General features: G+C 30.9%; 1 protein-coding gene across 1 annotated transcript; it reads left to right on the forward strand.

Annotated features, from left to right (window-relative positions):
• Positions 1-8229: 8229 nt before the first annotated feature.
• Positions 8230-10254, forward strand: LOC11415317 (GDSL esterase/lipase EXL1). The gene is made up of 5 exons (XM_024774241.1): positions 8230-8500; positions 9031-9161; positions 9335-9571; positions 9688-9943; positions 10064-10254. The coding sequence occupies exons 1-5, from the start codon at positions 8230-8232 to the stop codon at positions 10252-10254; spliced, it is 1086 nt and encodes a 361-aa protein (XP_024630009.1).
• Positions 10255-22239: the final 11985 nt, after the last annotated feature.

Raw genomic sequence — 22239 nt, forward strand, 5'->3', positions numbered from 1 at the left:
ACTTGTTTTCGCTTTTGTCCAAGAGATTGTATCACCAATACCAGATAAGCAGGGGTGTAGCCCTTCAAGATCACGAGGGAGCCAAGGCTACCTCAAATTACTATCTTTTTAAATGAGTTGATATGTTTTATTTATTTACCTACTCAAATTAAAAAATATTTAGCTACCCTAAACAAATTTATTTGAGATATTTATTTGTTTTAATTTGACATTTCCAGTTCTAACAACAAATATAGAGAAGACTTTTTTAAGAATAAAAATTGTTAGAACAATAGTTAGAAACAAATTAAACAGATAATGAATTTCTTGTAAATAACTTATTTGCTTACATTGAAAAATATATTATATTAGTATTATACAATCAATTATGAATAAAATTGGCCACCGTGTAAAATTTAAATGTTGATTTTAAAAATATTTTATTTTTTTCTTTACATTTGACCCCCGCGTAAAATTTCCTTAGCTTCACCACAACATATCAGTACCATAATTAATGTTACCTTGCCCAAATGCACTACAAATTAGTAAGGGTGTGTTTGTTTCAAGGTTTGTAATATGATTCCCGAAAATGTGAGATTAGAAATGCAACATTCACATGTTTGTTTTAAGTTTTAAAAATTTGTTCCTAGGAATGTTATATTCCCATGAATGTTATCTACACGTGATTTCTTCTATTGTTATCCATATACTTATTAAAGGATGAGAATCTAACATTCCCATGTAAATAAAACTCAACTTGCTATAAATTTTCACTACCACTCACATTTATTTCCATTTTTAAATAATTTCTAAAACATTTCTAGAAAATCTAATTTTTTTACCAAACACATGGGTATGAACCTTTATGTTCCAATGATTCGGAATATGTGTTTTGGGACAGTTTTCACCCCACTGAAGTCACTTACAAAAATAAGGGTTAATAGAGTTTTTCACCCCTGTAATATAGGTCATTTTCAGTTTTCGCCCCTATAAAATTTTCGGTTTGAATTGCATCCTTGTAAAACTTTTTTTTTTTCGGAAAACACCCCTCCCCCATCCAACTCAGCAAATTCGCTTACGTGGCGCTGACTTGACATTTTTTTTTCATTTTTTAATTTTTTTAATTGGCCATGTGTAAAAAATATAAAACATAAAAATATTTAAAAATAAATTTTAAAAAATAAAAAATCCAAAAAAACATAAAAATATTCAGTAATTTTTTCCAAAAATTTAAAAAATCGAAAATTAATTTTTAAAAAATTCAAAAAAATATTAAGATTTTTCCAAAATATAAAAAAACAAAAAAATAGTCATATTTGTTTCCAAAAAATTTAAAAATAAAAAAAAAAGATTTTATTTTTCAGAAATTAGAAAAAAATCAGAAAATATAATCATATTTTTTTAAAAATGAAAAATATTTTAAAAAATTTTGGAATTTAATTTTCAAAATAAGAAAAAGCAAATTGTCAAAATTACAAACGAAGTCAGATTTTTTTTTTTAAAAAAAAAATCTGAAATTTTTAAAAATCTGTATACAAATATAGAAAAAATTCAGATTTTTTATTCGAAAATTTTATTCCACAATTTTAATAAAATATTGGAAAAAAAATCATTTCATTCCACAAATATAAGATTTATGATTTCTACCTCCTCTAAGGAAAAGCTTAATTCTAGGAAAAATGAAATTTCCACGACTTTTTTAAAACCCTCTAAATTTGTATTCAGATTATTAAAAATTATGTTTTTTTCCACAATGTTTTTAAAAATCTGACCTTTTTTTTAATTTTGAAAATTTACTTTTTTTGTATTTTGAAAATTATATTCCAGAATTTTTTAAAATCTTTTTAATCAAAAAAAAATCTTAACAGTTTTTTTTTTTTTCGATTTTTCCAAAAAAAAATGACTATTTTTCTGTTTTTTTTTTTTTTTTTTATATTTGGGAAAAAATCTTAATATTTTTTCTGAATTTTTTAAAAATTATTTTTCGATTTTTTAAATTTTTGAAAAAAAAAACTGAATATTTTTATGATTTTTTAGATTTTTTAAAATTTATTTTTAAATATTTTAAAAATAAAATTTGATGTGGATATATTTTTTACACATGGGCAATTAAAAAAATACCAAATCAGCGCCACGTAAGCGAATTTGCTAAGTTGGATGGGGGAGGGGTGTTTTCCAGAAAAAAAAAAAGTTTTACAATGATGCAATTCAAACCGAAAATTTTATAGGGGCGAAAACCGAAAATTTTATAGGGGCGAAAACCGAAAATGACCTATATTACAGGGGTGAAAAACACTATTAACCCCAAAAATAAATTCTTATCAAGCACGCTCTTTTCATAGTACTGTAATATAAGTTACCCCATCCGATTTATCCTTCGGAGGTTTCTCAACTCTGACAACCTCCAAGAACAGTTGCAACTACTACTCCACCACCTCTTCTCAAAAACATGATTCAACCTCGACAACCATAACTAAAGTAATCCTTCTTCAATCGAGCAATGAGCAATATCGCAAATTTCACCATCACTGACTTACCCTCACCCTATTTGAAAGGTTACTAGATTACAATCGAAATCTCTGAGGACATATACATCAAAGGGAGTCGAAGGATTCATAAAGAACCTGCATGGGAGGTTGATTTTGAAGATAGGAGATAAATCACCCACTTCAAAATATCTAATAGAAACCCTATTCATATTTGGAAATCCATCACAAATTGACAACTTATTCCGTGTTGGCAACAATTTATTCGAATTTATTTTCTCAATTCTTGAGGAAATGTGCTCCATTTGATCGGTGAGTTCTTGGAATCTCAAATTTGGAATCCTTTGTATGTGGGAGAAGTGCTAGGAGCTAACGCTCTAACAAACGCGGATGAACACATGCTTCTAAATTAAGCCAAGTTACTCTTTTTAAAATGCTGGTTACCGGCACACCAGGTTTGTGTCATTTTATAAAGTAATGATTAATTTTCATATCTCAAAGGCCCTCATCTCTCGCATTCAACATATGAAGCATCAAAACTCCATTAAAACAAAATCAAACACCAAACCTTTCATTAGCCACACAAAATTCATCTCTCAAACAAATAGTCATAAGACTTGCGTCAACTTCCTCTCTTTTCTGCCACTAACTTCTAACACCAAACTACTACCATAACCATTGAACCACCAAAATGCACAACTCAAAAAGTAAGAAAAGGAGAACAAATTCAACATCTTTAATCGTCAACTCATATCAAGAAAGAAAAAAAGATGAAAAATCAATTGGGAGGATATAGCCCTCTGTTGTTGTCGGCCGTCTCCCTCTGTCGCCAACGTCGTAGCCTGTAGTGCGCAACTTCCGATAACTTGAAACCGCAACAGAGCTACTAAAATCCTCCATGGCTCCACCATTCACATTTCGGAGAAGCTCCAGACCTTGCGAAGTTACGATTAACCTACCCAAAATATAAGACTCTCCGTGCAGCCATGTGAATGTATGGCAAACCATATAATTTTGTAAATAGGTAACGGCGAGAATGCTTCCACTTCCGATTTGTTTTGATGAGCGTTTGTCTATAGCAGTTGTATGTGGACATGGTCTCCTCACTTTTGCCCCCACACTCTAAAAGAAAAACCTAATGGCCAGGTTTGAATTCGTTTTACCAATCTTCAGTGGCGTTGTCACGATCCCTAGTCAAGTTCAAATTTTTGAACTTTAATTATCAATTGAAATAATATTATAAAAATCATCTATATTGAATTTTTTTTTGTAATGATTGTAAAAGAAAAAATTATACCGGACTCAAATACTCCACAATTGTCATTTACCATTTTACATGTTCTGAAATTGTTGAACAATCAACCTATTATCAATATTGTCTAATATGTCTCTCAATATAAGTCACAAGACAATCATTCATTCATTCATCTTCATTTGATTACACAATCTAGTTTTCACAACCTTCATAGCATAAAAGGACCGTTTGACAGTTGTTGTGCCAACGAGTAAAATCATTGTCAAGTTCAAAAGTTGATAGACTAATGGATACATAATATGACTTTTAGTTTCGAGCAATTTTTTAAAAGATCGCTTATTTATTTTTTATGGTCAAGCATAACCGATTTAGTTGGATAAAATTTTGCAAATATAATCGAAGCAAGAGCTAAACCTATGCAATTATGTTGTATGCATAAATTTTTTTATCAATTGAAACAACACATACTGACTTACCAATTCTAATATTAACCGCTAAAAGTTTAGAAAAGTAATATATAAAAAGGAAAAAAAAATACTTTATCAAAACAAAAGGAAAAAAAAGAAGAGATAATGAAATAAAATATAAAAGAGAAATCAAAGATTTTTTCGCATTTTTTTTTGGCGGTGGTTGGATTTTGAACCTCAAACCTTGCATACATTATGCATTGTCCATACCAACTGAGTTAAGATCACGAGGACACAGTAATCGAAGATTACTCTATGAAAAAAAGTTATGAATTACACTTCTCTTTTAGAAGAATAATGAATGAATGAATTACTATGAACTAATATGTATATAGCATTTGTAGTTAACTAATGTAATCAATTAATAATAAGCAAAGTCAAAACTCAATATTTGCAGTTAACTAATGGAATCTTCTACAATCTTGGTTTGGACCCACACTCATCACGCCTTTTAGTTTATTGGATTCCCGTTTGGAAGGTACACTTAAACTCAATATTGATGGTAGCTTTTTAGAAGATTTTGGTTATTTAGGTGCTGGTGGTGTTGTGCGCAACCACGACGGAGATTCGATAACTAGTTTTTCTCACTATGAAGTTGGAGGTGGTGCATTATTAGCTGAGTTACGTACTATCCAGATAGGTCTTGATTTTTGTAGTCTAAAAGGCTATGCCAACATTATTTGTGAGAATGATTGTTTGGAAGCAGTTGACATGCTTACTGATGGTCGTGGTCATACCTTGCACACTTATCTTATGCTACTGACATCCTTATATTAAAGATGTTTTACATGGAAATGGTAATACAACATTGGTGCATGTTCTTAGGGAACAAAATACTTGTGCAGATTTTATGGCTAAAGAAAGATCACATGCAAGGTGCTCTACTCGCTGGAACTGCCCTCCGCCAGGCTTGAAATCTCTCATTTTGAGAGATAAGCTTGGAACTTAATTTTGGCTCTCCCTCTTTTATCCTCGTTACTTTGTAACACTACCAAAGAAAGTGTTTTCTTAGCCCCCCAAGTTTTGCTAAAATATTTTGGAACGCAATCTAGAATATTTTGGAACACAATCTGAAATATTTTGGTAGACAATCTAATATATTTAAGTGCATGATCGGAAATATATTTATGTTCTTAATAAAATATTTTTGTATCAATATGATATATTTTGAGACTCAATTTTAGATATTTTTGTACTAGATCTAATATGAGAATTACTTGCTCACAAAGTTTATCACTTATTAGTTGTGAACTTTCTCTATAAATAGAGAGCTACACACTGAAATTCATAATTGATGCTTCCTGTGCTTTTCTTCTCTTCTCCTCCTTCGACTTGTGTTGACAAGTCCTTATCCTTTTTCTACTCCTTCTGTCTCTTCAGAATTAAGAATGTTCTTAAGACCATAGTCCTTATTCGGTTTATTGTCCTTTCGAAAATAAGAATGGTCTTAAGAGCATAGTCCCTTCAATTATTCATGTCTCTTTAGAATAAATATTATTTTAAGATCATGGTCCCTTTTACGGTATAATAAAGATGATCTTAAAAATATATATTCTTCTTTTATTCATGGAGAAGTTAGATGTTAGAATGGTCGTAGCACCATATTTGAGTGGTCATAGTACCATAGTTGGAGAAGTTAAAATTAGAATGGTGATAACAACATATTTGAGTGGTCTCAACACCATAATAGAGTGATCACAATACCATATTGGTTTCAGTATTTAAGAGTGGTCTTAGTACCATATTAGAGGGTGTTATTTCTCGAACGATTATTTACAGTGCAATACTTAATCGAACATGTGAACTGGGTTGTTTTATCTTGGAGGCACACAATTGTTAGTCTACCTTGCACAAACTCGGATAGTGTCGGTGAAACGTCTTAAAGAAAGCGACCTGGTCGTGACTCAACCCGATAGGACTTCAAGAAGACTCAACATGGTAATATCTTCGATGGTGATTTCGATTTTATTAAAAAGGTACGTTTCTGAACCCGTAAAACAACAAGACTCATATGAAGATATTGTTGATTTAAGAAACAATTTAGGGCTAGTTTCTACTAAGACCCAACAAGCTCTGGATTTTCTGAGTTCATCCTGGACTAACAAGGCTCATATGAAGATATTGTTGATTTAAGAAACAATTTTAATTGGTGATCCTAGGAAACAAGAAAAACAAGCTGAAGAGAAACATGTTGAGTCTAGCAAAAGGTTCAAGGTAAGTGCTCCAACTTTTCGCCACTCTAGTTCTTTTGTGAAGTTGCCCTCATGCTTTTATGAAGTTCTTTATTCTATTGCTAATCTATTTGGGTTAGCATGATGATTTGACTTAGACGTTATAATATGTTCTTTTTAAGGTCTCATGTTCGATTTTCTTTGGTATCAATTTCGGTGGGCTATTTTGGATTGTTAAAAAATAGAAAGTTCTTACTGTTTTGTTATATTTATGTAGATGTTATATAAATAATTTTATTTTCAATATATTCTAATTTTATGTATTTTCTGTTGGTGTAAATTGTCCTTCAAATTTATTTAAAATTCAATAAAATTTTATATTTACATTTTTTTCCCTATGCTTGGAATCAGGGGTGTACGCGGTGCGGTTTGGTTCGGTTTTGAGGCTAAAAGTCATCTGAACCGCAAGATAAACAAAATATGCGGGTTGGTTTGGTTTGGTTGACTTTTAAACCAAACTAATACGGTTTGGGTTGGATCGGTTGGTGCGGTTTCTTACCAGACAATGCAATTTTTTGTTTACAACATTAAAATCAAGTTAAAAAGCTAAAACACAACATATTTCCAGTAATGTTTCCGACAATGTTTTTAATTTCATCCAACATTACAAATTAATTTTCGCTAAACATCATAGACCAAATTAAAAATGTGGACAAAAAGTAATTCCATTTTTTAAGAAATGCAAAAGACTAAGATTTCTTCATTCTTTAAAAGTTCATATAGCACATATATATAGTTTGAAATAAAAAATCAAAGAAGAAACTTAACAAAAGAAAATATATGTCATTTTATAAAAGTTTCCATTGAGTTTATATAAATATTGGTCTAGATGATATATATTTAATTAATGTTTTTCTTGTGTTGCGGTTTTATTTGGTTTGGTTCGGTTGATAAAATAAAAACCGTCAACCGAACCATAAAAACCGTAAATTGAACCAAATCATGTGGTTGAGTAAAAAAGTGATCTAAATACATCCAAACCAAATGTGGTTTTTGTTTTGGTTCGGTTTACGGTTTTTCTATTGGATTGGTTCGATTTTGAACAACTCTGCTTGGAATGGGCTCAAACACCATTTTTTTTTTTTTTTTTTTTTTTTTTTTTTTTTTTGTGGTGGTCGGGGTTTGAACCCCGGACCTTGCATATATTATGTATTGTCCTTACCAACTGAGCTAAGTTCACGAGGACGGCTCAAACACTAGTTGATTTCAATATGAAAAGCTTTGTATTTTTTGTTTGTGATTTGTAATAATATAGGAAAGGAAATGATATTTTTTTTTTTTGGTAGTGGAAAGGAATTGATTTGATTTAACTAATTTCTTTTTGTAAATTTTAAATAAATACTAACTAATTTGTAAAAAAAAAAAAAAAAAAACTTACTAACTAATGTTATTTTTTGTTTTCGTAAAAAGAAAAAAATTAATGTCATTTTATTTTGGTACCACAATCTTGATTTTGTAGAGAGAAAAACAATCATACTTCAATTGTTATTAACGAAAAAATATTGGAAAGAAATCTTCTACAATCATATTGGAGAGAATGTTTAGAAGAGAGGATCCGTTTTCCAAATTGTTGCTCTTCCAAATAAATACCCTAATTAACGGTACCTTACCCTAATGAGCTACAAATTGTTTAGTAAAGTTTAGTGATTTATAGTATGTGTATAAAATAGGTAGATGAATAAAGATTGTAAAAGAGTTGTATACAGCCAATACATCGTCATTAAACTCTACTATGTATAGCAGCAATTAGAGTTATATATAATTCCACTTGTTAATATACAAAGAGCCAAATCTACATTTCTATGTTATTCATGGATTTTTCTATGAATTTAATTTACACTATCCTTCTCCACTTGATATTGTTTTTAGTTGTTTGCTTTGAAACAAAGGCTATAGTCAAACTTCAACCAAATGTTTCAATTCCAGCAGTGTTTGTGTTTGGAGATTCAATTACGGATACAGGAAATAACAACTTTAAAAAAACAATAGCTCGATGCGATTTTGCACCATATGGAAAAGATTTTCCAGGAGGGATTGCAACAGGTCGATTTAGCAACGGAAAGGTTCCATCAGACCTTATAGGTATACATATTCTCATCTCAATTTTTTTGGCAACACATTAGGATTTTAAAGAGATAGTATAATCTTGTAAAAAAAAAAAAAAAAAAGACAATATAATGGTGGTTCATTGAATTTAATTTTTTTAGTTAGCTTTTTAACAAAAATTTGATTTGAAATTGGGTTACTAAATAAAAATTAATTTGTAATGATAGTGAGTCATTTGAATAGTGGCCTTGTGCTTAAGTTGAAATCCATCTTTGCAGGGCCGTTTCTAAGATTTTGGGACCTAGGGTGGTCGCCCTCTTCGCTCTGCCTCAGATATGGCCTGCATCTTTGTTCCTTAAGTTAATGTGCATCGGATATATTTTTTTTGTTTTGCTACAAGAATTCACAATGTGACTTATTTTTGCAAAAAAAATATAATAAATTGGAATAGAAGTTTATTAGCATGTTTGTTTTTACGATAAAGAAAAAAAGGGAGGTGATATTTTCAGCTGACTTATAATCAATTTAAATTACTAAGTCTCTATTTTTTTATAAAAATATTTCAGTTGAAGAATTAGGCATTAAAGAATTTCTACCCCCTTACTTGGATCCTAAGCTCCAACCTAGTGAATTGACCACTGGTGTGTGCTTTGCATCTGGTGGCGCTGGATATGATGATTTGACATCAAAATTACTGGTATTGTTTATGCACATAATTTTATACAACAACAATACTACATATATATGTGACTTGTCAACAAAAAATAAAAAAAATATATATATATATATGTGTGTGTGTGTGTGTGACTGTGTGTGTTATATATATTTTTTTCTTTCTAATGTTGTTTCTTTTGTATATAACATAACCAGACCGCTATATCTTTATCGAGCCAGCTAGACTCATTCAAAGAATATATTGGGAAGCTTAATGCACTCGTTGGAGAGAATAGAACAAAGTTCATCATAGCCAATAGTGTTTTCTTTGTTGAATTTGGCAGCAACGACATTTCCAACACATATTTCATAAGTCGTGTGAGGCAAATAAAATATCCTGAATTTTCTTCATACGCTGACTTTTTAGTTAGTTTAGCTTCTAATTTCACCAAGGTATGATTAAGTTTCATCTTCATCTCAATCACATCACATATAGGTTATTTTAATATTACAACTTATATTATACACAATGTAATGTATTTATTTTTCCCTCTCATTTCAATTGAAAGGAAATATACAAACTAGGGGCAAGACGGATTGGAATATTCAATGTGCCACCATTAGGGTGTGTGCCAATGCAGAGAACATTGGCCGGAGGATTTGAAAGAAAATGTGTAGAAAAGATAAGCAATGCAACAATGTTATATAATGACAAGTTATCAAAGGAGATTGATTCCCTTAAACAGAACTTATCAAATAGCAGAATTGTTTACTTGGATGTTTACAGTCCTATACAAGATGTCATTGCGAATGAACAAAAATATGGTAATTCCAAATTTCAATTTGTTAGTTGGATTTTACTTTTACTTTTCATTATTATTATTATTATTTTTTTTGTGACAAATTTCTACTTTTAATTATCAAATTGTCACTTTATTTGTGCAGGGTTTTTAAATGCAGATCGAGGGTGTTGTGGCACAGGAAGAGTGGAGGTAGCGTTTTTATGCAATCGTTTAGCACACACTTGTTCCAATGATTCAGAATATGTGTTTTGGGACAGTTTTCACCCCACAGAAGCCATGTACAAAAGGATTATAGTCCCTCTACTTCAAAAATATATGAACCAGTTTGTTTGATCAATATTTCAATATCAATAAATAAAGGTGAGGCCTAAGTGCCTTTGAAAACTCACGAGCAGTTTATCCAAACCAATCAAAATTTTCCATGTGTACTACTCCATTAGAATAATCATATTTATTATCTTATTTTGCAAAAATTTAACATGTATTTCATTATATATTTGCATATTTACCCCATTTTAAATTAATGATGTTTTACAATTTAAACCATCACATTATTTAAATTTCTCCTCTAATCCAATTACTCTTCAAACCTCTTTTTTTTTTCTTCGTCAAATAATTGCACCACACTCATCGCAGAATTTATGTGTTTATATTTGCGGAAGTAGATTTTTATGTACCGGTATGAGAACGTCGATGTGTAAATTTTTCAAAACTATGTTGAGGCAAAATCTCAAAAAACAAAATATTATTTTATTGTTAAATTATTATGGATTCATTAATATTTGTTTTATTTAGTTTATTTCAAGAAAACAAAAAAGAGATAAAATCTCTAGCCCATACTATTTGGGTCATTGAGATTTGTCAATTATTCGAAAGTTTGATGACTTCAATTTCATATATGGAACCTTTCCTAGATTTTTTTTTCTTTCATATATGTTGTTGTTATACAATTTAATGATGAAGAACCAAAATATTTGACTTTCGCTTAAAAATAAATCTCACATTCATGCATTGATTAAAAAAATTAAAATTCATGCATCCTTCGGTTAAAAAAAAAGTTAAAGGTAAAAATTTAAAAAATTCATAGGATTTATTTATTTTAACCAAGGAATGCATGAATTTTAATATTGTTGCGTAACATTAACCCTAAATTAAAAACAATTGCGAGTTCAAGACTTCCTTTTGTGCTTAGTAGATAACAATTTTTTATTAGACTAAATTTTGCTATTACCATAAATAAGTCACAAGGGCATACCATTTCCATTGTTGGAATCTATCTTCCACAACATATTTTCAGCCATGATCTGTTGAAACATGTGTGGAAATTGAGTTAAAAAAATAAACACAAATTCCCACGTTGGGTAGAAAGAGAGGAAGTCCCACATCGGATGGAGCACACACATTAGTAGTGCTTATATAGTGGGTTTGTACCTCTGATGGACGTACATAATTATGTGAACGAAGTAAGCACCGGAGAAAATATATATATTGATATATATTTTATTATTTGGAAATGATAAATTAAATAATTAATCTAATTATTATTAGAAAGTGTTTTCTTAGTCCTCAAGTTTTACTAAAATATTTTGAAACGCATTATAGAATATTTTGGAATACATTCTGAAATATTTTGGTATGCAATCTAATATATTTTAGTACTTTGATCTGAAATATTGTTCATAATTTTTGGAATATATTCTGAAATATTTTGGTATGCAATCATATAAAATACTCTTCATAATTTACACACGTTAGCACAGTAAAAAGAGAGGAAAGACGAGCACGTGAGTGCTCGTATTTTCGCTAGTTATATATAGTATAGATATAAAAAAATTTAAACAAAAATGTTAAAACGGACTAAGTATGGAAATAATAAAGATGTGAAACTATTAATAATTTTTTTGCTACTTGTTCTGGAAGTAAAAAGAGTTTCATTTATTCCTAAATTTATTTATAGGGGCTTCTGCTTCGCCAACTGAATATCTTGGTAGAAGATATGATTTTGTTGAATTCATATGAGCAAGAGTGCGTCTTCATTCTTTGATTGCTATGTCTGGCTATGCCTTGGTTGGAAAATGTTTGTCGTCTGATTCCCCTTTTCTTGACTCTTTTGTGGTTTCTACACATTGCCGTAAAGTTAAGGAAGTCACTATGGTGTTGTGGAAAGCCCCGTCCTCTCCTTGCTTGAAAGTGAATACTGATGGTTAAGTTCTTGGCGGTCATGCGGCCTGTGGCGGGCTCTTTCAGGACTCATTAGGTACATTTCTTGGTGCCTTTTCTTGTAATATTGGTATTGTGTCGGGGTTGCACTATGAAATTCTTGCCTTCACTATTGCTTTGGAATATGTGGCCTTTCGAGGGAGGAGGAATATATGGTTGGAGAGTGACTCCACTAGTGCTTTGATGATATTTTCGAATTCTTCTTTAGTCTCGTATTTGCTTCGGAACAGATGGCATAATGCCCACAACCTTGGGGTTTAGGTCATTTCCTCACATATTTTCCGTGAAGGTAATTATTGTGCTGAAAGATTGGCAAACATGGGTCATGCAGTTCAGGTTTCAATTTGCTTAGACACCCTTCCGACGGAGTTGCATATGAATTTCTTTCGTGACAGGATTGACTTGCCGAACTACAGATTCCCGTAGTCTTTTGTAGATTGTTCACACTTTTTCCTTTGTTTTTTTTTTTTTTTTTCTGAGGGTTTTGATCTAATCCCCCCCTCTTCTTGTATATATATATTTTCCTTTATTAATAAGTTTTTAGAGTTTGGCGGCATAGGATTGAGGTTTCATGGGGTGTCGGTGTTTCCTCTTGATGTCTGTCCTTACTCTCTGCTTAGCAAAAAAAAATATCGTTGAATTCAAGTTTATATATTTTTTTTAAATACGCTCGTAACTCAACGAAAAAATAATCACAAGTTTTGAAAATTTTATCATATCGACTTTCTCATATCGGTACATAAAAATCTGCTTCGGTAAATATAAACACTTAAATTTCGCGACGAGTGTGGTACGTTTATTTAACGATATTTTGCAAATAAAATAAAAAAATATATTTAATAGAAACACAACATTAATCCTTCAAAAAAAAAAAAAACACAACATTAATGTAGATATTTTAAAAATAGTTATTTTTTTTTTAATAAGTCAAAATGAGAGTTAATATTAAATCAAAAGTGATTCACCCCGCACAAAACGTAAAAGTAAAGCACATTTTAAAAATAGTTATTGGTTTTCAAAATTGTCATATTAACTAACTTTCTCATCATGATACATAAAAATTCGTTTCAATATATATAAGCAAATAAAATCCTTAAGGAGCGCAATGCATATTTAACATATTTTTTACATATAAAATGTAAAAATATTTAATACATACATTACATTTATGCTAAAAAAATTCATTTAATACCTTTACACAATTTATCTTATCCAAACGAAAGATAATACCTAAAATAAATCACAATTCAGTTGATCACGAATTAAATATTGTTGTAGTTCATTGAATCTAGATAAAAGTATAAATTTATATAAAAGAATGATATTTAAAATATAAATATTCAAATGAATAAATTCATTTATTATTTTTTTAAGAAAGATTTACTAATTGATAAATATACACATATAAAATGATTTTTTTTACTAAAGCTAGGTTATAAGATAATGCAAAAAAAAAAAAAAAAAACTCACTTGGAACATATTTTTGCATTCCAAACATATTTTCATAAAAGATGCACTTTGTAACGCCCTATTTTATTATTTATTTATTTTATTGAGTTTAGATGTCTTTTTATAATTTAGTCGATTTGTTTTGATGAGTGATATTTTGTTATGTTATATGTTGGTTTTTATTAGTATAATATTATGTTATTTGGTGTAGAAATATTATGTTATTTTGTGTAAAAATATGTTATTTTGTGTAGAAATATATGTTATCTAGTGTAGAAATATATTTCTTATTTGGTGTAAATATATATATCTATATATTATAGAAATATATTTGTTATAGAGATATATTTGTTATAGAAATATTTTATATTATATATATATTAGAATACAATATTGAGACTTGGAGGGCATATTTGGAATAAGAGAAAATAAGTAGGTTAAGGATTTTTATAAAAAGGGAGAGTTAGAATTAGAAAATAAGGATTACGTGAAGCCTGTTCTTGGAGAAAAGGGAGAAAACAAGAGAGGAGAAGAACCAAAGAGGAAGGGCTGCCGATCGATTATCCTAAGGTAAGGGTGTGACTAGCTTTATCTAATAATGAGTGGTATAATTCTGAAAAAGGGTTTAACCTTGTAGTTGTTGATATTTTTGATGTTTTGGGAATTAGGTTTAGAAGTTGTAATTGGTTGATTTAAGAGTAGATAATCTGATGAATTAGGGTAATAATTGGTGTCCAAGTTGCAGATTAATCATAGGTTAAGTTTCCTATCAAATTTGGAGTTTTGGTGGATGAAAAATTGGGTTTTTGGCTGAAAACTGGTCTGTTCCCGTAGAGTTGTCTCTCGCAACTCGCCACAATGATTAAACTTACTCGCCTCGCGAGCTGCACAATGACAGCATACCCTGTTTCGCATTCTTGCGTCTTTTTCACACGTTTATGTTTTGAATTGGCCTTTGGTGTTAACATGAAAGTTTTAGATAATTTTGTTAGCTTTCCAATGGCTTTGGTTTGGCTTGAAAATGATTTTTAATTTTTGAGATATGATGAAAATACTCCAAGGAGGTCTTAGTAAAATCTTATGAAAATTCAGCATAACCATTTCTAAGTTAATCCAAAACTTATGAGATAATTCCAAACCTCAAAACTAGAAGTACTATAGGTTCAATTAAGGCGTTTAAGAGTATTTAACCTATGTTGTGAGTTGATCTTGGGATAGGAATGGAAGTTGTTATTAAGTTATAGACTTATAGAGAGCCTGAATCAAATGATTAATGATTGTTGGTTAGTTTAAGATATTTATAAGGTGTTGAAAATGTATGATATAGAAATTATTATTGTATATATCATTCAAGTTGTTGTTATTGATGTTGTTATGTTGCAAGATATTTATGTTGATGTTTCTGCTCTTGTTGAACCATTATTGTTATTAAGTTGCAAGTGTTGGTCTAAGTTGTAAAGTTGTAAGTTGTTATTCCAAGATATTGGAGTCATATAAGTTGTAGAGTTGTTTAAGTTGTACGTTGTTGAGTCCACGCATACTCATTTGAAGTTGAGGGCTTGATGCCCTGTGAGCTTTTGCTCTTTACGTTGAGGGTTTGATGCCCTGTGAGTGTATTTATGCTCTTTATGTTGAGGGCTTGATGTCCTGGTTGGTACCACATGCATGATTAAGAAGATGTAATTGCATTATCGAGTTGAAGTCGTAGATGTTGCATAGTCGTTGTCGTTAAGTTGTCATTTATCAATGAGTTGTTAATGAAGAACTATGTGAAGTATTAATATTTATTAATCATTGTTGTTTATATTGTTATATGATGATGTTTATGATGTGATGTTTATGTTGTTACAAAATGATGTTTATGTTGTGATGTTTATGATGTTATAAGATGATGTTTATGATGTGAAGTATATGATGTTATAAGATGATGTTTATGTTGTGATGTTTATGTTGTTACAAAATGATGTTTATGTTGTTATATGATAATGTTTATGATGTGAAGAATATGATGTTATAAGATGATGTTTATGATGTGATGATTATGTTGTTATATGATTATGTTTATGATTTGACTATTACGTGCTGTATGACGTTGTATATAATGTGATGAATATGAAGTTAATGATGATTAGAAGTTGATTGAGTTATTAATGAAGTATTTATATGAAGAGTTAATGATATTAAATGATGAAATTTAAGTTGTTAAATGCTTTCGATGAATTATATGCTTATTATTATTTGAATGTGAAATCTCACCCCCTTTGCTTGGAAATGTTGCCCTCACAATTGGGTAACTTGCAGGTAACCAAGAATAGTTGCGGTCGTGAGTGGATTCTCTCACGTGTGTCTTAGGTGCTCTGATATGTAACGAGATGAGATTTTTGTTGTTGCTTTATGTTCCTTACGTATTATTTTATGAACATGTTGTTGGAATAATTTTATGAGATTTTACCTTGAGGCTTTTGTGCCAAGGTTGTTTTAAATGTTGAAATAATTTACGCTGCAATAAGATTTAATTTGATGATTGAGATAATTAGGAATTTTACTATATTCAGATTTGAAAGAAGTGTAGCATCCTGTTTAGTTGTTTTACTCTGATTTATGCAAAAGATTTCAAGTTGGGAAAACGGGGTGTTACACACCTTCTTTTTGGTAGTCCATTTCATAAAGACTCCACAGTTAAGCGTGCTTGACTTGAAGCAATTTTGGGATGGGTGACCTTTTGAAAAGTAAAGCTTGCAAGTGAGGACAAAACACGTTAAAAAGACTCGTGTTAGTCTGTAGGGTTGGTCGAAAATCCTGGAAGCTGTTTGGGATGTTACAAATGGTATCAGAGCATACATCTCCTAGTACGATCTGGTTCGGAGACAAACCGTACAGAAGCTGGTGGACATGTAACGTCTGAGGCTGACGAGGGTGGGGAATGGTCGCCGGTGCACACAAGACATGTCAATGAACAGCTCTCGAAAGCTTCTAGGAAAACCAAATTTACATCGCAATAAGAGGGTTCTTGAGGCCATACAAGCACGAGACTGCAGGTTAAAGGAAGACTTGTAACAATTGTTTGGTATTACCTATTTTAATAAGATGCTTGACTTAAAGCAACTTTGGAATGGATGAACTTCTGAAAACTCTATAGACAAGAGATAATATTTTGATGCTTGATCACATGTCCATTTGTAAGGATAGATTAAAAGGGAAATTATTTTATTTTATCCATTGTGTTTATTATGTTTTGGTATACAATTTCCCTTTAGAAAGGAGTAAAAAAAAGTAACAATTACATCATCATAAATCCGATCAACAATAACAAACAAAAATTGCAAACTAGGGAGTTAATCCAAAACAACTAATCAGACTATGCCAACCAAATCAGATGAAGAATAGACCGATATTTTTTATGGAAGGATTGTGTAAATATAGGATTGCAAGTCTTGATGTGTCTGGTTTGCTGTATTTCCGTGTATCGTCCCCGTTTCTTGCTTTCTCGGGCAATTTTGTACTCATTGTTGAATGAAATTTGATTTTGCAAGTGTGGAAGGTTGAGGTATCTATCAAAGTGTGGGAGTTTGGAATGACTGGTGCAGTACCTATTAGAATTTAGAGATATTAGAAAAGTATAGAAAAGTGAAATAGAAATAATAATGACGGTTAAAGAGTTGTTACATTTTCTATATCTCTAATAGTACCGCATTCTGTTTGACTTGGATTAGAGTAGTAATTTAACTTGGCTGTACTTTCAAGTTTCAACACTTTGAAACATGCTTTGTGATGTGTCTGGCACATCCATCATCTAAAAGTGGTGGAGATTGTTTAGGGAGAATTTTGGTTTTTAATTTTTTTATTAACACTGAACTTGATATATAGACTTATTGGTTTGGGAGTGGGTTTAGTCTTTGTCCTTTCTCATTAATTGTTGTAAATCAAAATGCAAAATAAACTTGAATTTCCTTTGTATATTTTGGTGTATTCCTTGCACTCTCTCTTATGTGTGTTCATGACACGTTTTGGATCGGTTATGAAACGAAATTATCTAATAAAAAAAATACCCTAAATGTGATTTGGATGACTTTTAAAATAAATGTTCAATTCAGTTTAATGTGATTTAATTTGGATCGGTATTTAGATGTCCATTTTACAATTTTGTAAAAAATCTATCAATATTCATATTATAAAGGCACTTTAAAATCATAAAGTTGATGCAAAAGAAACATTTAATACACTAAAAATGAACAATTATATGGTACAATTAAGAATGAACATAATCGATTACATTTTTTTAAGGAGAAAGCTAACTAGTGCCCCAAGGGCATTGGTTAATCAACTAAAACAATTAAGATTTTAATAAAACGTTGTATAATCATTATTTAGTCAAATGTAACATCTTATATTTTCAAGACAAAACTTCTACATCTGGATTCCTTAATCATTGCCGTTAGGGCACTGGTTAGCAAAACTATTTTTTAAAACATATGAAATTAAAAAAAAAAACTAAATTTAAGTAACAAGCATTGTTAAAAAAAATTCAAACACCCAACAATAATATATTAAAGCAATATATTATACTAAACAAAATAAACAATTATTAATATTTATATAATCAATTCGATTTGGATTTAAAAAAGGAATCTAAAATCTGATCTTATTGATTTTCACAAAAGCACATTTGAACACATTCAATAAATTTCAGTTTAGCACGATTTTTTTTTTAAAGGAAGTTTAGTGCGATTTTTGTTTTATTTAAATTGGTTTTTGATTTTATTTTAAATCGATTTGGATGTGATCAACCCTATTCCTTATGTTTTTTTTTTTTGACAAATCCTTATGGTTGCTATGTCGTTAGCTTTTACTAAAATACAGTGACTATGCGACGGTGGTGGCGGCGGCGGACAACGAGGGTGAATGAAGAAAAAGTGTGGACGGTGAATTGGGAGAGACACGTGTTTTCAATATGGTCCCAACACTTCTCCACCATATTGATAGCTGAGTCCGGACTTAATCAGGGTGACTAGACCAACGTTTTAGCATAGACACAACTCTATTTTCCTCCCTGAAACATAAGCCAAGAGTCACAATATCTTGATCAATAGAAGAAGATGCATCCATGTTACATTTGAATAATATGTGAAGTATTCGGATTTTCGCTTATATTTTAAAATGGATAAAGTATTTTGTTTGATGCTTCACCAATATTTTATACATACAGTCTGTATAATAATGCCATTCCGGTGGTATAATTTATGGAATTGAGTGCAGTCTTCTTTTCTCTAGCTTGTTGCATAAATTACTTTTTCTTTTGATGAATACGATGTATATGCCACATGGTATACTTGAATAGGTTTGAAAACTTGACAGTAATACTTTTTTTTCCAAGGTAATACAGAACGAGCATAATTAGTTTTCGTTCATCAAGCAAGCATAAATGCACAAGTAACTTAATTTTAACTTGTATAAAAAGTTAACCCACGTAATATATACTCCAAATATGTAACCAGATATGATACTCACGCATAGACGTCAATAATCCGAGAAACTAAATTAATGAATGAATACAATTACATGAATAAGTATTTAGTTGGATGCTAGCGTAAATGTCTAGCATTGAAGCACATATATTCTTCTCAAATTAGGCGGATCGCAGTGTTGGACACAAGTTTGTGTTTGACAATTGACGCAACATGATATTGATATATACGATTATATTGAATTATGTTGTGAATTCAAACTAATAATAATACCAATAGAACTTAGATGTGTAGATTAAAGGAAATAGTAATCAATGAATAAAGTAGTCTCAAGCAACAACAAACAGACCTAGATCTAAGTATGAAGCAACATCAGACACATAATCAAAGCAACAGAGATAAGCAAGAAGGGAAGGAGACAACACACCAACATTGTTTACCCAGTTCGATGCAAAATGACCTACTTTGGAGGAAAGAGAATAACTCTCTGATCCACTATGATAAGAATGATACAAATATGTTACAAGAAATTAACATAATCGCTCACAAAGAACAAATTCTAATTTCTATCAATTATTTAAGTCACCCGCACTCACAATGAATCCAAAGAGAAAACACTAAAGGAAGTTTTTTTATTCTTCCTCTAATGAGATCTCACTACCCAAGGTGTTTACAAATGGTTCCCAACACAAGAAAAAACTCTCATCAAAGATGCCCAACCCTAAAGTTCTCTCCTTTGATTTTCCAAGTTTCTATATCTTATAACTCTCCAAAAAAAAGTGAAGAATGAAGCCTTAAATAGTGCATAGGTCCCGAGAAAATCGTGTCACGATTCAATACCATCATGCCTCGATTTGTGAGTTTGTACATAGTACAAACTGACTGAAATTCTAGCACGTTAGCTTTAAGATGTTCCAACACCAGACACACAAATATGAATGTTGAGTTTAATGTTTAAACATCGTGCTAACCAAAGCAAAATACGTAAAAGTAAAACACAAGAAAATAAAAGGCTCATGAGAATTGTTAACCTAGTTCGGTGACAAACACACCTACTCCGGAGGCGACCAAGCCAGGAAGGAAACCCACTATTGTAGTCCTTATTGTAAGTTCTCAACAAACTCCTTGTTTACAACTCTAGACCAAGGACCTACCCGTCTTAACTTCAACCTAGGAATTCCTAGATCTGAGATCCCATCTCACTTCCCTCAATCAATCACAACCCCCGTGATTATCAAATTACAACTCAATATGGTGAAGTTACCTTCAAAGACAAACTACCTCCATGCTTCAAAGCTTAGGAGTAGCAACAAGTTACAACTCAATAAAATAGTCTTATGCTTGCATCAAGGTGATACAAGAAAGTCTCACAATTAACAAACACTAAAACTCAATCCTTATCATGTATCAAAGCGATACAAGAAAAGACTCACAAATAACAAAGACTCAAAACCCTAAAAACTCTATTCTTGATACGACGGCTTGAATAATGAATTAGGTCTTGCAGTCTTGTATACATACTGAAGCAATACATACTAAATAGTCTTGTTGGGCTTCAGAACTGTAGATCCTCAAGCTGATCCATGTGACAAGAATCAATAACAAATAAAGTAACTCCTAAATTGTCGGAACATCTTTAGGAACAAACCAAACACATCCAAATTTTCCTAAAATACTTGCAATACTTTAGGGACAAATCTCACATACTATAGACAAAAAACACGCGTCTTGCCAACAAGAAGATAGGCGTGGATTCCTTGATAAGATAAAGCGCGGGTAAAACAAGGCACATAAACAAGGCTCACTGAACTGTGTCAGGATGTTGGAACATCGTATCCAACATCATACATGAGTATTTGTTTTAGCAACAATGAGGCCAATACTCAAATACCTAACACTGACCGTTATCCAAAATCGCGTCATGATTTCTCCTCTTCGTTCCACGAAAATTGTCGAGTCAAAACCTCAATTCGCATCACGATTTCTCCAAATCACGACACGATTTTTCCCAAACTTCAATCATCTTCTTTAACTTATTTTCTCAAATTACTATTGATGTTAACATCCATGTCTGTTTTCGTGTTTCATAGGGCCAAGAGAAGTATGAGTTACGGAGGTAACAATATGAGCTAGCAAACTCTTAATATGGATCATCCTCATGTTAAATTTTTTCTTAATGTAACTTGATTTAACACAACTGGCCCCAGTCTCTCACCTTCTATAGTCTCTGTCTTCAAGCCCTTTCATGAAGTATAGTTATCTTAGATAGATCTATAATCAAAATATGGTTCTGTTCCTTCAGACAGAAACCAAATTGAAAACAGTTAGACCACATGTTTCTTCCTCATTTCTCTTAGTTGTGTGGCTCAAATCGATTTAATAATAATCGTACGAATCTCTTAGTTAATGTTTGTCGTTATTGTGTGCAGCATGGTACGTTATTATTAATGGACATCAATCCCTCTAGCTAGACTTAATATTATAATATCAGCAAGAAGGTGAAAATATCATTCATTAGCAATCTAGAATCATATTAGATTTTACGTTATGCTAACAAATTTCCTTTTTTTTTTGACAAGCTAACAAATCTCCTTAAATGTAAGTTTCTTTTTGGATTTCTTATCAAGTGCTTTAAAAACACTTCTTAACATTTGTCTTAAATTTTTATAGTGTGTCCAAGTTCATCACTACTAAACGATACAAAATGTTTGCACCATCCAAACATTAAGTTGTAATAAATAACAAAGACTGTGCATTCAATTTCTTTAAAGTCTAAAACTTGTTTTTTCTTTATACAAGTTTTTTATTTTTATATTTTTATACATATACCTTTAAGATATTTATTAATATGACCCTATAAGTTCTTATATTAACGGGTTTAACTTATCATTATAAAATGGATTTTACTATTTCAAAAAATTAGACTATAAATGTGCCAGATTGATCCAACAAATAAAATGTGAAACTTAACACTTCATCATCACTACACCAAATTGATGAGTGAGACAGATGTAAGAAAAACAGTACAAATCAGAAATCACATTCATGGCCATATGTGAAATGCCACCTAACATAGTTGTATTGATTTACTATTCCAACACTCTCGGGTACGTATGCCTTTAATTTCCTTTCATGACCTACCATCTTACCTACCTTTAGACATGATTTATTTCACTTTTGCTCT

Source organism: Medicago truncatula, chromosome 1 (genome assembly GCF_003473485.1).
Source record: "Medicago truncatula cultivar Jemalong A17 chromosome 1, MtrunA17r5.0-ANR, whole genome shotgun sequence".
Classification (NCBI taxonomy): domain Eukaryota; kingdom Viridiplantae; phylum Streptophyta; class Magnoliopsida; order Fabales; family Fabaceae; genus Medicago; species Medicago truncatula.